The sequence below is a fragment of the Oryza brachyantha genome, chromosome 2 (genome assembly GCF_000231095.2).
Source record: "Oryza brachyantha chromosome 2, ObraRS2, whole genome shotgun sequence".
NCBI lineage: Eukaryota > Viridiplantae > Streptophyta > Magnoliopsida > Poales > Poaceae > Oryza > Oryza brachyantha.
The window spans coordinates 15,717,814-15,734,981 of NC_023164.2; the positions used below are offsets into that span (position 1 = coordinate 15,717,814).

The 17,168-nt window shown below is 42.7% G+C and overlaps 3 protein-coding genes across 3 annotated transcripts; 1 reads left to right on the forward strand and 2 right to left on the reverse strand.

Moving 5' to 3' along the window:
- Positions 1–298: 298 nt before the first annotated feature.
- Positions 299–6,127, forward strand: LOC102721810. The gene is made up of 12 exons (XM_006648673.3): positions 299–600; positions 1,204–1,325; positions 1,422–1,866; positions 1,951–2,057; positions 2,160–2,967; positions 3,244–3,675; positions 3,896–4,084; positions 4,163–4,390; positions 4,489–4,722; positions 4,887–4,962; positions 5,033–5,219; positions 5,322–6,127. The coding sequence occupies exons 1-12, from the start codon at positions 397–399 to the stop codon at positions 5,803–5,805; spliced, it is 3,516 nt and encodes a 1,171-aa protein (XP_006648736.1). The 5' UTR covers positions 299–396; the 3' UTR covers positions 5,806–6,127.
- A 68-nt stretch (positions 6,128–6,195) lies between these two features.
- LOC102722092 (protein MAINTENANCE OF PSII UNDER HIGH LIGHT 1) lies at positions 6,196–7,924 on the reverse strand. The gene is made up of 2 exons (XM_015833143.2): positions 7,166–7,924; positions 6,196–6,640 (listed from the first exon to the last, which is right to left on the reverse strand). Exons 1-2 carry the CDS (start codon positions 7,559–7,561, stop codon positions 6,293–6,295), a joined length of 744 nt encoding a protein of 247 aa, XP_015688629.2. The 5' UTR covers positions 7,562–7,924; the 3' UTR covers positions 6,196–6,292.
- A 1,884-nt stretch (positions 7,925–9,808) lies between these two features.
- Positions 9,809–14,668, reverse strand: LOC102716655 (DDT domain-containing protein DDB_G0282237-like). The gene is made up of 10 exons (XM_006647312.3): positions 14,501–14,668; positions 13,697–13,826; positions 13,410–13,582; positions 12,339–12,697; positions 12,184–12,265; positions 11,738–12,078; positions 11,226–11,609; positions 10,933–11,088; positions 10,753–10,841; positions 9,809–10,330 (listed from the first exon to the last, which is right to left on the reverse strand). The coding sequence occupies exons 2-10, from the start codon at positions 13,807–13,809 to the stop codon at positions 10,180–10,182; spliced, it is 1,848 nt and encodes a 615-aa protein (XP_006647375.1). The 5' UTR covers positions 13,810–13,826; positions 14,501–14,668; the 3' UTR covers positions 9,809–10,179.
- Positions 14,669–17,168: the final 2,500 nt, after the last annotated feature.

The following is a 17,168-nucleotide window of genomic DNA, read 5'->3' on the forward strand; positions in this document are numbered from 1 at the left end:
TATTTAAATATGAGATAGTTAATGTGAAAAATAATACTCCATAAATATTTTCTTACAAGACAAATTTAAATTTTATAAAAATACAGTTGCTATACAACAGAGGTATTCGCAAGTCGCAACAACCGTCCGATCGCCTCCGCGCCGCCGGGCCCAACGGCCAAAAAAAAAAACACAGCCATCCATCCATCCATCCACCCGTTGCGCTCCCTTCACGGCCCCCTTCACTCACTGACACGTGGGCCCCACCGCGACTCGCCCCACTCTTCTCTACTCCTCCCCCTTCCTCTCCTCCGACGCGCCTCCCAAACACTCTCTTCGTCGTGCGAAGCCGACGCCGACGCCGACGCCGACGCCCGCACGAGCTCCGGACCGGACGACCTGGGTGACTGGGTGAGAATGGGGGTGCCGGAGGCGGTGGCGCTGGAGATACCTGCCGCGGGGGAGGAGGAGGAGGAGGAGGGGTCGTCGCCTCCGGTGGCGGCGGCCAGGGTACCGCCGCGGATCAGGAGGCGGCTCCTCCAGGGTCGCGCTCGCGGGGGAGCGCCGGCGACTGCGGAGGAGATCGAGGCCAAGCTCCGCGAGGCGGACCTCCGGAGGCAGGTGGGTTCGCACATGGCTCTCCGAGATTTAGTGCTACTACTATTTTTTTTTATCGCTGCGTGTGTTTGTTGTTTTATTTTTCATTTTTTTTTTGTTTGGGTCGGTGGTCTTGGGGGAAATTTGTGTGCTCCAAGAAAATTCGTTTTTTGGTTGGTGCTTGTGAATTGGGAGTATGAATCAGGATTCAGGAGCGGAGATATAGTGTGTTCGTGTTAAGTAAAATCCTGATGCTGTGTCTGGATCACTGAATAATGTTAATGTGCGTTAGATTAGAAGCTAGTAGTAGTAGCAATTAGCCATCACACGCTTTGCTGGGAATTGATTATCAAGATGATGCTGTTCTTTGATCAAAACCCGGGAGCTGCAATAAGCTTGGGGTTTATCTCAGCCATGCCAAAATTGGGAGCCCAGATTCGTTTCACGATGATGGTATTCAGGCTACCACATTTGCTGTCAGCCAGTAAAATGGGTGTTAGTAAGAATTAAAAAAATCGGTGTCGTTGCCTGGTTCATTTCAAGGACTCGCAGAAAAATATGATCACAAGATCAAAAGAAAAGACAAATATGATGGCTTGTTACCTCATGTGTATTTTGTTCCTCCAGCAATTTCATGAAGCATTATCGTACAAAGCAAGGCGTACAGTCAGATGCCCTCCGTGTTCACCTCAGGAGGAGGATCCCAAGCAGCGCCTTGAAGCAAAGCTTGTTGCTGCCCATCAGAAAAGGTAACCAAAAGAGGGACCTAGTCACCTAGAAGAGCATATTGTCTGATTGGATATTAAGATAGTTAGCAGTGACTGAAAGCTGGTTTATTATTGCAGGTTAAGCCTCTTGGCAAAGGAACAAAATCGGCTTGCTAAGATGGACGAGCTGCGTCAGGCTGCTAAGAATGACACTGAATTGAGGTTCAAGAAGGAAAGGGAGGAACTTGGCATGAAAGTTGAATCTAGAGTTCGGCAGGCAGAGGAGAAACGCATACAGCTCATGCATGCTCGTTCGCAGAGGAGGGCTGCACTGGAGGAAAGAACGATAAAGTACCTTGTGCAGAGAGTGGTGTGGGAAAACAAGTACAGGGAGCGTGTACGCTCCGCGATCGTGCAGAAGCGAACTGCGGTTGAGAAGAGACGGACGGGGCTGTTGGAAGGTGAGAAAAAGAAAGCCCAGGGTAGGCTTTCACAGGTCCAACTTGCTGCCAGGACTGCATCTTGCCAGAGAGAGACTGACAGGAGCAAGTTAAAAGAACAACTAGAAGACAAACTTCAGAGGGTATTCCTTTTTATGCTGCAAAGTGCAAAGTTGGTATACTTGTTTTGGCTCTGACTTACATTGCAAACTGTTTATCCAAAACAGGCAAAAAGGCAGAGAGCTGAATATTTGAAGCAGCGAGGAAGTCCTCACAGCTTTATATATAATGCTTCAATTAAACATGGTGATTTTCTTTCAAGAAAGCTGGCAAGGTATGGTGGAGTCTTACTGTGCTCAACTTTCAAACAATTATTTGTACTTGTGTGTGTGGTTTAAATTTTATTCATTATTATTATATTCGATTGACATGTCAGATGTTGGAGAAGATTCATAACATCTAGGAAGACAACAGTGGTGTTAGCTAGAGCTTTTGACATGCTAAGAATAAATAAGGAATCTGTTAAGCCTATGCCATTTGAAGAACTAGCTCTTTGCATTGAATCTGCCACAGTTCTTCAGACCACAAGGGCATTTCTTGATCGCTTGGAGAGTCGTTTTATTCTATCTCAATCATCAAGTCCATCATCACCAGAAAATATCGATCCTCTTCTCAAGCGTCTGGGATCACCAAAGATGACCCTATCAAACAGTGGGGGAAGAACTAGAGTAGCACCAACAAAGGTGGCTAGAAATTCTGTTGTTAGCAAGCTACCTAGGTATTCACCAAGGGTAGTTCTTTGTGCTTACATGATACTAGATCACCCAAGTGCTGTTTTTAATGAAAGAGGTGAGCGAGAGAAACTTCTTATGGACTCAGCAGAAAACTTCGTGAAGGAATTTGAACTGCTGATTAAGACAATACTTGATGGATCAAATGGTGCGTGCATATTAAAGCAGCCAACGTTAGATGATCTGTCTCCTGGATCTTCTAATTATCAGGAATCTTCTGCCGTTGTTGCTGATCGGAAGAAATTCAGATCTCAGCTGGCTTCTTTTGACAAAGCTTGGTGTGCCTACCTTTACCACTTCGTGTTGTGGAAAGCAAAGGACGCAAAGTCACTAGAGGAAGATCTTGTCAGAGCTGCATGCAAACTTGAGCTATCAATGATGCAAACATGCAAATATACTGCTGAAGGCCAACCAGAGAACCTTAATGATAATTTAAAGGCCATACAGAAACAGGTATGGTTTATATACCTGGTGCCTTTTCCTTTGGTTTTGACCTATCCATATGGTTTATAACTTTATACCTAGTACCTTTTCTTATGTTTTTTGACCTATCTTCCAGATATTAACTAGTATATGAGAAATCTTTTATGTGCATATGATCCCGCTATTATAGGAAGCAGTCAATTACTACAAAATTGCACATAGTTTATTTATTTATATTTTTTTTCGTCTATGTAATCAAAACTTTACCATCAGTTGAAATATAATATGTTTATGTTTGCCACCTAGGTTATGGTAGACCAGGCACTTCTAAGGGAGAAGGTTCGGCACCTGGGGGGTGAAGCTGGTATTGAGCGGATGGAAGTTGCTTTATCAGAAACTAGGACAAAGTTTTTTGAAGCAAAGGGAAACATGAGCTACTTGCCAATACCTATAAAAAATGTTGCATCTACATCTTCTTCTGGAGAATCTCATATTTCTGACATTATGGAGAATTCCAACACGAATGATGGAAGGCCAAGTCAAGTTATTCAATCTTTGTTCAGAGTGCCCTCTTCACCGTCCAGAAGCAACATTGGAGAAATCACCATTAGCAATCCAGTAACAGTGAGCAGCACTGTGCCAGAAAAACAGCCAACAGAGAACGAGCAGATAGTCAATGAGATTCTTCATGATTTTATAGCTGATAACAATATCGAGAATGTCGAGGGGGGTTTCAAGGTTAGATCCTATGCTATATTTATACCAGGATCATACTGTACATTATGATATTGCTGGGGCACAGACAGTAATGTGAAATAACCAAAAATGCATACCGTGTGAAAGACTTTGGGGAGCTTTTAGGGACTGAAATGCTGTGATGTAGGGTGTAGATTTCATTAAGTGAAACACCTATCAGTTAAATATGAATAACATGAAGTTACTTTCTTTTGTTTCTTAGGAAAAAGTAAGGGAAACAATGGAGAAAGCTTTTTGGGATGTGGTTATGGATTCACTTAGAGGAGACATGCCAGACTACAGCTATCTGGTTCAGCTGGTAAAGGAAGTCGGGGATGCATTGCATGAGATGGCTCCTAAAGGGTGGAAAGAAGAAATAACCAACAATATTGACCTTGAAATCTTGTCCCAGGTAAGAACAGCTTCAGTGATGTTATCGTGAATCTAAAGAATACACCTAATACCAGTTTTGTTGTTCTTTGGTTGAAAGGTACTTGAATCAGGCACCCAGGACATACAATATTTGGGACAGATTTTGCATTACTCTCTGGGTGTGCTGCGAAAATTATCTTCTCCTGCAAAGGAAGACGAAATGAAGAGAAGCCATGACAAATTATTGGGTGAATTGACTGTACACACTGAGTGTAATAACGGAGGTCCAAATTCATTTGTGATTGCTGTCATCAAAGGTCTGCGCTTCACTATGGAAGAATTAAAGGTTTGCCACTTCCTTGAGTTAGTTCTTAAATAAACTGCTTGGAATATATTGTGAACCTATACAACCTTCCAGAACTAAAAAAAGTGTAAAATAAACAGGCTCTGAAGGCAGATGTGAGTAGAGCACGTATCCAACTATTAGAACCAATTATAAAGGGCTCAGGTGGAGTGGAATACCTTCAGAAGGCTTTTGCTGATCGCTATGGATCTCCTTCCAATGCATCAGCTGCTCTCCGTTCAACTGCTCTGTGGATTTCCACATCAAAAGATACTGTGGAAGTAGAATGGAATGAGCATATCAACTCCTTTTCAATTCTGCCAGCAACAGACAATGTTAGTTCTTTCCGAATTATTTTTAATTATGTAGTAGTCACAACACTGCACAGCCACTGTTTTTAGCAATACTATAGCATAACAGACAATATTAGTTCTTTACGAATTATTTTTAATTATCTATTGTTTTGACCTGCTTTTGTTGATTCTGCCTCTCATGACAGGCTCAACCACTTGTTGCCACCCTGCGATCAGGTCATGGAGTTCCAGATCAGCAACAGTCTACAATACCTGCAGCAGGTATTTGCTCTTTTCCCTCATTTGGCCTTTTTTCCTGAACTCTTTCATCATTCTTTTGTGATGGTAACAGATGATTTGGAACTACCGGAGTGCAAAGGTGAAAGGCTTGACAAGCTAATAAGGATCGGGTTATTACAGCTCATCAGTGGCATAGAGGGCGTGCAAATGCAGTCGATACCTGAGACCTTCAAGCTCAATTGGTTGAGGCTAAGATCTGTACAGTCCCAGTTCCAACAAGTGATTGTAATTGCAACAAGGTGATACATCACTTGATTTTCTACTCTATTCGCTTCACTGTCCTGAGTACCAGCAGTCAGCTAGAATGGAATAACCAAACCCAATTACGCTTTGTCTTGCAGCATGCTTGTGCAGCGTCAGGTTCTGGCGACCGACGACCCAAGCATCACCCCCACAGAACTGGAAAACGCGACCTCCGAACTGTTCAACGCGCTCACAGAGCTACTGGACAACTTCGCCAATGCTAGCACTGCCAAGATCATGGAGGCAATGATCCGTTCATCCACCTCAACAGCCGGCAGCACCTCGTCAGATGAAATCACCGAGAGCAGGAAGCAGATGCTGACCAGGGTCTTCCTCAAAAGCCTCCAGACCGACGACGCCGTCTTCAAGAAGGTCTCCCGCTCCGTCTACTGCGCGTTCCGTGCGGTCACCCTCGGCGGCCTCGGCGGCGGTGCGAGGGGCCGGAAGCTCGGCAACGGCGCCCTGAGGCGCATCGGCGCAACGAAGCTCACCGGCCGGGTGGTGAAGACGGCTGGAGTCCTCATCAGAGCCGCGACCATTTCAGAGCAGGTCCATGGCCCTTGGTACAGTCACTTGCTGTGATCGAGCTTCGAGCCTGTGCACGGTTCGTTTCAGCGAAATCTTTACTGCCAAGTGTTCGTGAAGTACTCCTATCCCAAAAAAATAATTAATTCTAGTTACGAATTTGGACATACATATACCCAGTTTCATAGTCAAGAAGTTGATTTTTTTTTTGATACAGGCACACGAACATTGCTCATGTGCTGCTTGCGTGCATAAATAACGTAGACGACGATGGATGATATTGCCGTGCTGATGATGTTCATGCGTGTGTGATGTGAATTTGTGATGTATGTATATGCTTGTATATAATATATATGGAACTTAAAAATGGTTTCGTCGATCTACCATGTACACGTACATATTCTCCATATAATCAGTAGCTTGTTTGCTCTAGCATACATTGGATTGGATGATCTTTGTGATGAGACGTACACAAGCTGGTGCTTGAGATCATCACACTTTTTAACATATCTGAAACTGAAATTCTTCTCTATCGGCAGCAGGTTCATGAGGAGAGCTGCTCGTCGACGGCGGCGGCGGGCGCCGGCGAGGGGGCCTCGTCGTTGGGGGCGGGGGCGGGGGCGTCGGCGACGGGCTGCTGGAGCGCGAGCGCGGCGGCGGCGGTGGGGGAAGGCTGGAACTTGGCGACGTAGTAGCTGAGCGGCGGGCCGGAGTACTCGGTGGCCAGCGGCGGCGGCGGCTGGTTCTTGCCGACCTGGAGGAGGATGGACGACACGGCGGCGACGAATATGAGGGCCAGCCCGCCGGCGATGGCCGCCGTGTTCTCCGACCCGTCCGCGGCCGCGCCCGCCACCCCCGAGCTGATGGCGCTCTCCGCCACGTACACCGTCGGCTGCCATCATCATGCATGCGTTTTTTTCTTCAGGTCAGAAAATAAAAAAAACAAAAACAAAACAAAAGATAAATTTAACTTTGATCATATTTTAGTAGTTATTGGCTTGTTTATAACATGTACTGATAGCAACAAATTTTTCCAATAACTTTAAACACATCTGTTATACATTGCCGAACTATTTTAGATAAAATAGGTTGCGTATAGATTTATTAGCGTCTGCATAAATTTAGGAAATATTTACCAAAAGTATTTTTTTAAGATATAGTTATGCTGATTGGTCTAATACCATAATCATGATAGATTATCTAAATAAAATTTTAAAAAATAAGAATGATCGAAGTGAATCAAGTGAATATTTTTTTTTAAAAAAAAAGTGAATCTTCTCTACTCATGCAGGAAGGTCACAAGAAATAGTTGTAACCAATCGGGCAAAATTTGAGTAAAACTAACGAGATGGAAGAAACGAAATGGAACTTGCAAAAGCGGAACGAAACAGAATGGAATGAAAGAAGTAGGTATTACCTCGACGGAGTAGATGTTGGTCTGGCCGGCGGTGTCCTTCTCGACGTAGCCGGTCCAGCCCTTCTTCTTGGGCGGGAAGGTGCCGACGACCTTGGTCCGCTCCTCCGCCAGCCACTCCGCGCTCAGGCTCCCCACCTCCTTCTCCGGCGCGCACTCCTCCTCGTTGCAGTCCGACTCCTCCGCCGGAGGAGGAGACGTCGCCGGCGACGGCGACGACTGCTGCTGCTGCTGCGACGAGGCGTTGCAGGAGAGCAGGTACAGCCTCCCGCCGCCGCAACCACCTCGCGCCAGTGCCGCCGCCACCGCCGCCGCCGCGCCCTGCGCAGGCTTGCTGCTGCTCCTCAGGAACATGCAGCAGCTGCTCGCCGACAGCATGGACTGCGCCGGGGAAGCCATAGATCTCTCCGTACGTCTCCCTTCTCTCGCTAGTCTAGTCTCTCTGGAGCAAGCACGTAGGTGTCGCCGGCGGGATCGACGGACCTAGCAGAGGAGAAGGCGAGGCGTTTTATGCCGGGGTGTGGTGGGCGGCGACCGGCGAGGGAGAGGGGGAGAGATCTTCTGGGTGTGGTGGGCGGGAGAGGGGATCTGCGGAGATGTGGATGGGGATTGCGCGCGGCGGTGGTGGGTGGCTGCTCCGCCTCCACGTCGCCCGACCGGAGCAGCGAAGCGGAAGGCGCCGTGCGGGTCGTCGGCCCGGCTCGCGCGCGGCTCCACTGGAGACACGGGGTGCGTGCGTGCGACTGTGCGGTGAGCTTTTGCCTTCGCCTGCCGGCCGCCCACCGCGTGCGAACAGCGCCGCCTCTCTATTCATTCGGGGGCGGAACTATCCCAAATCAAGTGAGAACGCCTTATTAGAAATTTAGAATGGTATGGATAGAGTGCTATTTTTTTACTTAATTATACATTAGTAATATGCTAAATATTAAATTTAAGTAGGGTCTCCGCCAATGTCTCTTTTTCGAGTGTCTTAGACGAACTCAATACTGTATGTCCTTAAGACTGCTTTTTTTAACTTAACAGTAGTATATAGTTATATAAGTCATATGATTAGAAGCGTCCTCGACAGCTAATGGCTTGACATGTTTCGTGTAGATGCCATGCACCCGCACCATGTACGATAATCGGTAAATCATAGCCGCAATTCATAGTCGTCGTAGACGGTAAACAAGAGAGCAAACTAACATGTAGGATCGAGCTAGAGATAGGGGGACCAGAAGCGGAGGCTGTGGAGTGGCAGTACCGGCCAAAGTGCGACGCAATAAACAGTGGTGTCAGGCAAGCGTCAGGCGTCTGTCGTGACGATGACAGTTATGGTGGCGACGACTTTGGCACTTAATCCAAAGTGACGCATCGGTCTATCACAAGCAGTACAAGCTCAATTTAAATAGGGATCCGAAAAGAACTCATATGTGTCTTGGAGCCCTAGCTTTGGATCCTATATATACGGGGCCATGAGGTCAATTGCGTGCGAGAAAAACCCTACCATCCTCCTCCTAGGCCAAACCCTAGTTGCACATGGATGCTAGCACATCTACGCACGACGTTCTTTTCCTTGGTGTGTGGATACCAATAGAGACACCGCTTAATTGCGGTGTTATATCGCCGACATTTCTTAGGCTTCTAATCACATTTTTCCAATGCACAACGCGTCCTGTGGTAACGATCCATGATCATTTGCTTATATGGTTCCTGTTCTATTGGTGGAGAATTATGTTTCATATTATTGTATGCTATATATATCCGAACAAATTCCACTTTAAAAAATTCTTAGAACCTAGATAAACTGAACTCCATGATTATTACTCTGCTCATGAAGAAGGAAGCCCTAACCCTGCTCAGGTATTATCGTCCGATTAGCCTATGAAATTCCAAACTGGTCACTAATGTACTAGTAGTAAATAGGTTGTCGAGCCATATTGACGAGCTTATTCCGTATGCACAATCTGCCTTCATTGGGGGACGATGCTTGCACGAGAACTTCATTTTTGTCAAAAGGAATGGCACAACAGTTTAGGAACAGGTGGTCAATGATTTTGCTCAGGATGGGCATCAATAGGGCCTTTCCTGATGCCATGAGCAGCAAGCCTTGGCTGATTGGTGGATGGATGTCCACGAGGAATCATTTCAGATCAAAGTTCAGAGCAACATTTTTCTTCGTTGGTCTGTTTGGAAATAACAGAATGCACATATTTTTATCACTGGCGTGGCCAAAAGATTCAGTGTTAGAAAAACATTTTTCTTCGTTGGTCAGACCAACACTGACGTAGCCAAAATATTCAGTTTTAAAAAAAATTGCCCGATAATTTAATAATAAAATTACTTGCTAAAAAGGTTTATTTAATAAAAAAATTTCGCCAGTCTTAGGACAGCCCAGCTAAAGAAAGAATGACATTTTTTTTTATAAAACACTACAATGTGCCACATGGACATATACTTGTATACACCTTTTACAGCTAACATATGCATATGAGCATATACCAACCTGGATTATCCTTTGCCCCTACAAATACAATGTAAACTCCAATGTGTATAGCATGTAACCATTGCTAATTTGGCAATTCCCATGATCCATGTAACTGGGGTTAAGAGTGATGGCCATGTGCTGCTACATACTCTCAATCACATGCACAACCACAAAGAATGTCGAAGCAGTTATAAATCTGGTAAAGCACACCCAAAGTGAAAACAACATAGGAGTAGCAAAGAAAGGTGTCATGCGATTGACAACCAAACAGACATAACGTCAGCAGCATATAAGGTTACCAATTCATGGTCCCTAAGGCTAACATCATGTTTACATGTAAGATGAATTACACTGGGTATATAGCTCAACTAAGTCCAGTGTAAGCCAACGAGTCCTTTGGTTTTGCTACCTGGTAATGATTGCTCAAAGAGCAGCCATGAGGAATGGCTAACAAATAAGACCACCTCATCAGACCTTCATATATTCCTGAAACAAACCATGTGATCTAGCTAATTATCTCCCATCTACTGACAAACTGTCGCCTTGTAGTTCAGTTATCCTTCCATTTATTGACATACTTCAGGAATGCCATGGAAGGGTTATCCCTTGGTTGAGCCTGAACACGTGTGGAACGGCGCAGTACAACCTCTTCGAGCAACAATTTGTTTGTGATCTCTTTTGATCGTTTCTCCAGAGCATTACTGCATCGTGAAACACGAAATGGATTAGTTGATAATTGATCGATAAAGTAGGAACCAAACAATATTTTTCACTACTTACGGTATAATAAGTTATTGCAATGGTAAACATCAAAGAATCATACATGACAGGAACAAACAAAAATTATTTTTTTAGAATCAACGACACATTGCAGGTAATTTATGAAAAAGGAGCTCTTGAAGTATCATAGATAGAAGTGCACTAGTTATTGAGTAAAAGGGCAGGAACACCAGTATACCAAAATGCACAATGTTCATTTTGCAGAAAAAATATAGTCAGGCCTACAAGTAAAAGCAATATTTTCTATGTTAAGAACAAGTTTAATGTTAGCCATTTCCTACAATCAACAGAACTGAAGTTTAATAATGCTGACCAATGGTAAGGTTCAGAAATATCTATATACCTTATCTTACTGTACAACTTGTCCATCTGCTGTTTAAGAGCTCTCTCCCTTATACCTTTCATGTTCAGTGAGCACATTAGAGCATCAAGCTGTCATTTCAAAATTCACATTAAGCTTTACATTTGTAGGTTTGTAGCAATAATCAATACAGAAAAAATCAATCAACACAAAAATAGTTACCTCTTCCTTAGTACTGTAATATCCCCATTCTCTTGAATCTGCACTTTCAACAAAAAGCCTTCCTTCTCGTCTGAAAAACCAATACCTGTTATAGTGTCTGTCTTTTCCAAGGGGGCTGGAACGGATGGATAATTTGTCAATCTCCATTTCAAGGTGCTGTGCATACAAAAAGAAAAATATGTAGTAAGCATAACAATCGACCTCAAACCAATTATGGTCAGCAACAGAACATGGGCTGAATACAGAGAGAGGTCCAACACATGATAGTACATTGTGAGAAATCAAGTGCTCACCCCATGTCGTTTCCCATTTTTCTTGCTTCGAGAGATATTGTTCTTATCCTTTTCTTCTTTCCCCTTACCCTGCTCATCAACATTCCCATTATCATCTTGCACTGCATCAATGCTTGAGTTCTGCTCGTCTTTTGCCTTCCTAGTACACTCTCTTTTAGTTGCAGCAAGTGTTTGCCGCTGGTCCACCCATTCACTTAGTTTCTCTCTTACAGGAGAAGTTGTGATGGCTTCTTCTACTAGTTCCCGGAGAATCTTAAGTTTTACATCAGTGTCAATAAGACTGTAATAACCCTTTCTTACTGTTGCAATGTTGCTTGAGAGTTCTTCACTTTTTGTCATTTCCAAGAAATCACAGAGATACTCAGCCCATGTTACCAAAGTGACCTGCTAACAAAGAAAATTGAAGGGTTGAGAAAGGGTTTCATCAATGGAGAAAGAGGACGAAATTGAGATGTATATCAATGGAGAAAGAGGACGAAATTGAGATGTATCATGAAGGGGCATGAAAAAACCTTTAACTTCCGTTTCTTGTTGCGCAGAACAGTGAAATAGTCACCTTCATCCTTAATAAGCAAGTGGAATATAGATTTATGTATTTCCACAAGAAGAGTGTTGCTTTCTTTGTGGCAAATTGCATTCTCCAAATCTGCTAGTGAAAATGGGGATAGGTTCAGAATCCTCCCAAAGGACAAGCAGAAGTCCCAAACCATAAGGAGATCGCCCACAGAATATCTTGGTACTCTAAAATCTGTAGCCAGAGGAAGTCTCTTTGATAAAACATGGTCATCTGCAGAAGGTCGTACTAAGAGATCATCCATTGGGTACTTAACTGGAACATTTATGTGTTCCTCATCTGCAAACCATACAAAAATCAATAGTAAGTATCTTGGAAGAACACCATAGCCAAAAGATTGCTAACAGAACCATGCAACAAAAGTGTCAGGTTCAGATGAATAACCATTCTTCATCTTTTTCCTAGCATTTCCTTTAGGTCCATCCTCATGTCTTTTCCTCCCTTTCTTTTGCAAACCTTCATCAAACTAGACCAAAAGACAATGTTAGGATTACAAAATACCCCAAAAATAAATAAGAATGAAAAGCACATCAACTCACCATCATGTCATTTGGGGGTTCAGTGGGTATGCCATATCTTTTGGCAAGATTTTCATGTATAACCCATGGGTTATTTTGTGACGTTGCATCTCTAATAAAAATCTTCAATGTATTCCTACTAACAGGCGGCCTCCTGTGAATCAAGTCTTCACCTTTGATTACTGAAATACTGATGATAGTCTTGTCCCGAAGAAGCCAACCAACTTCATACATCTTAGTGCCACCAGACTCTAAAATCTTTAAAATCTTGCAAGCAGCCTCTAAACCATCCTGTTTAGCATGTAATTCTAATCCTTCAAATACATATTCCTGTAGACTAGCATATATCTTGTCAACAAGCTCATATAAGCCAACAGTGCCTGAAACAAAAGGTAACATGAAGTATATTTCCATTCTAATTAAGTGTAAAACATTCTATGATGCTTCTCGCGTGGAGCATATAGTAATGAAGAAAATATAGATGCTTTAGCATTGAAAACCCAAACCATAACAGTAGGCATGTGTGTCTATTTATTAGAGGTTGCTTTGTCATGTGATCATGTCAGCAGCTTAGCAGTCCAAGCAAAGAATTCAAGGATGTACATTAATACCATATCACTAATGCAAAATATACTACATTAGAAAGATATTGGTATAACTATCTACACTCTCTTCTAGTGTTGTTTTAGAATGTGTGGAATAAAATACAAGAATATTGACAAGAAAATGCACACAGGGTATTTAGATTGTCACATAAAACGGTACAAGTGTTCGTCATAAAGTACTTCCGGATCATCATTACAAGTTTTACTATGTATAACTTCAAAAAAAGTTATGATATTGGAAACCATGTTGGTGCTTGAAACTAAGACATACAAAAGAATGGTAAAGGCTGAAAAGTTCAAAATGACTAAAGGACCAACTATTAAAGGGGTCAGTATTTTGTTGTACAGACAATTAGAGTATAGTAGCTTTGTCTGGGGTGAACAAGCAGTAAGAACTAAGAAATGTTAGAATAACAAAACGAGAACAGTTGTAGCCAATATACTATCAAGATCCAGGAGCACAACAGCATTTAGAAATGCCACGTACTGTATTGAATCATCCGAAGAACAGGAGCCATTAATTCTGTTGGTAATTTCTGAGCCTTTGCCACAGCATGATGCTCAGAGACCAAAGCTTCTTCAAAAGTCAAATTTGATTTCCCAGATATCTTACATGTCCAAACTCGTTGGCGATAAAGATTCAACCTGCTTATGTAATCTCTAAATGATTGTTAAGGATACAAGCATCAGGGAAACATCACTAAATATACTGCCCTGCAGTCTGCAGATGCAAAAGGCATGAATCCCTGCAATGCGAATAATTAAAGAGGATACTGGTATTCTCGGAATATCTCCCTTGTGAACCGAATTTGGAAAACTTTCTCCTTAGGATCTATGTCCTTAGGGGGCTCCAATAAGGAGAAAGGTTTCCTCTTGAAGAGTGGCATTGGCCCTCCGTTGCAACCTACAGAATAACAAAGCACGCTTTATATTGAAATAGTTCAGGAAAGAGCCATGCGAACCGGAGAAAATGAGATATAGTCGTGCTGCCTAGAACAATCAGGTTAGAGTTCGTGAAATTTTAGATGATAATGCCGCATTTTGTGAAGCAAAAAGGGCAAAAGACCAGTCTTGGGCAGAACGGCAATGCAATGTACCAAAGTAATCGCCATCTAAGCAGGAAATTCAGCAACCCAAAACAAAGAAAACAACCAAACCAAATCGCACAAGCTCACGCTGCTTCCTCGCATGCATTTGCCCCCCAGAACGTGCAACGCAAAGCATTTCTGACCACTAAGCTCACGAAAATGGACACGGTGCTCCAAAATCCACCAGCCGGAAATCCTTATATGGCTCGAACCCCCCCCCCCCCCCACTCCACCCCCACCCCTCCTTTATCTGACACCAAAACGAATCCCAAAGCCAGGAAATCCCCATCCTCCAACACCAAGCTTCCCTCCAGAAAACCACACAACCGTCCCGTCCCGCCCCGTCGCCCGCACCCACCTCGCCGGAGGCCACCACGGCGACACCTCCCGCGCCGTCCCTCGCGGGAATCCCCCCCCCCCCCCCCCCCCAACCAGCTCATACGGCGAAGGCGAAATCAACTAACCAAACACTAGGGCTCGCGGATCTCACCGACAAGTCAGGCTGAGGCGGCGCGGCGGGGTGTCGCCGGGGAGGCCCCGCGGAAGCGGATCGGCGAGGCGGAGGGGGCGGCGGAGTTTGGGGGTTGATTCGTTTGGCGCTCTCGCTTTCGAGATGGGCCTTTTTTGAGGACGAAGACGAGAGAAGATTGGAGAGACGGGACGACGGGGAGAGCGCGAAATTTTAGAGAGAGAGAGAGAGAGGGAAAAAAAGAAAAGAAATGGAGGGAATTTTTTACGGCGGTTCGGGTGAATTCTTTTTGTTTTATTTTTCGTTTTCTTTCTGCGCCTTCTTTTGTTTTGATTCGTGTTCGGCTTCCACGTTTGGCAATTTTAAGGCCGCGTTCGTTCACCCGTAAGAACAGGTACAATAGGAGGAGGCTAAAAGCCAGATATAATCATATTTTAAAAAGGTAAGAGGAGAGAGAAGGCAAGTGGGCTACTAATTTATAACCTTCAGCACAAGCTCCAAGACATAATATTTGTATGACATGTAAGGTCAGATATTAATTGTGTAGTCTATGACTATTATATATATTGACTATTAAGTTGGTTATAAATCATTTGTAGCCAGCAGGTGCCTATACTATTGTAAGTTAACTCATTATCTCGTTTTCCGCGCGTACGCTTCTCGAACGTGTAAACGGTATATTTTTTAAAAAAAATTATAAGAAAGTTGTTCTAAAAAATCATATTAATTTATTTATATTTTTAAATAATTAATAATTAATTAATCATGTACTAATATATGACTATGTTTTCCGTGCCAGGATAAGTTAACTTACCCTACACAAACGAACGCGGCCTAAGTTATTTTATATGGAGTTATTTTTGTCGACATCATCCAAAATGTTTGTTTTTTTATTTACTTTACTTTATTTTAGGGCCATCTAGGTCAAACGATATATTTGTAAACAAAAAATAATTTGTAAATATAATTTTTATGTATGTGTTTATAATGATCTAAAAGTCAAAGGTGACAAATAAACTCAAGTGAAAAAAACCTCAAATCAACTCCGAAGTTAAGCTTTAAAATTTAAATTTTAGACTATAACCCAAACCTAAACTTATTTGCTCTAGCGATGGTACCAAAAGAAAATTAAAGCGTGTGGTTTTGACCATCGCACTTTCTATTTTCACTCAAACATTGCACTTCATAAATGAATTTGCAGGTAATGTAAGGACTCGAAATGCATTCAAAACCAATGATATTTTATACCCATTTGTTCACGGCTTTTTTATTGGGGAGTGATTGCCTTGTGCTACCGGTCTCTTCACGTGCAATGGCCTCTTCACTCGTGGATGCGGGGCACACCACAGGTACATCGGCTTGTTCTACCGTAAGCTTGGACGGTTCGGTATGTGGAGCCAGCTTGTGGATCTTATCTGCACATCAAGGCATGAGAATACCAAAAATTGGACGGTGCGGTATGTGGGACTTTTAACATTTTGCTACTCTTTATGAAAGAATTTTATCTCTCTCCCAACACCTATGAGTAAAGAGCGATAAATTTATTATCACTCCCTCGTAAAAGTGACAAAAAATTAATTTTCCTAAAAATATTAGACTGGGATTTTTCGAATATAACTATATCTAAGAGCACACTCGTCCGCCCTCTCTCTCCGAACATAGCTCTCCCGTACTAGAAACACCTGACAATACCAAAGCCCTCTCAAACCATAAGAAAAAAAAACATAACCGCTTCTCCTCACGTGCATTGCATCATGTTCAAAAAAAATCAGAACAAATAAACAACTTTTGTTTTTTTAACTTGGCCTAACTATTGGGCCTATTCCCAATAAAACTATAAAATAATCAATATCATATTATAACTCAATTAGCCATTACAAATCATGCTACATAGTTTCTTTTAAACTCATGTAAAGCACAGACACTCATAGCATGCGAACAATCTCCTTTTGGAAGTGGACATAGGCACACCCTACCAGCATTCTATAAGCATCTACAAAGACTGGAGCGATTATATCATGATAATAAAGTTATAACGGAGAAACAATTAGTACAATCACGCTTATAAAACAGATACACATGTACAGCCTATCTCTATCAACATCTCCAAAAATCGAACAGACAAATAGCAACGAGCTTTTGGTTACATCTTAAGATTGACGGAGTCTCCTCTCGTGTGTTGACGGGTATATCACATATATACCATAAAAAAAATAGGTACCGTAAACTTAAGCACATCAAAAGAACAATAGTCGCAAACGCAAGTACCCAACGTCAAATCTAATATTTGAGCCCGAATAGACAAGTTCCGCCCAAAGGAACCTATCCATTAGAGTTACATAATTAATTTAGTCATATATGCATGCGCCACGTAATTAATTCTAATACAATGGTGGTACTGTGGTAGTTACCTATATATTTATATGAATGACCAGATTTAAAAAATTATAGTGTTTATCTGTATTTTCTATTGACTCCGTAATTTTGATATGGATTCAGCGGTTCAAAAGAAAAATCTGCCGTCGTATGTTTTTATACATTCTTGTGAATATGTATGAAGTAACCAGAGCTTCAAAATAAATTCTGTAGTGAAAAAATATATTGAGGTTACAATAATATATATAAGCTTGGTAGTAGTCGTATCAAACTCGGCTCAAACAATTGAAAATTGGGTGCAAATTGAAACTGA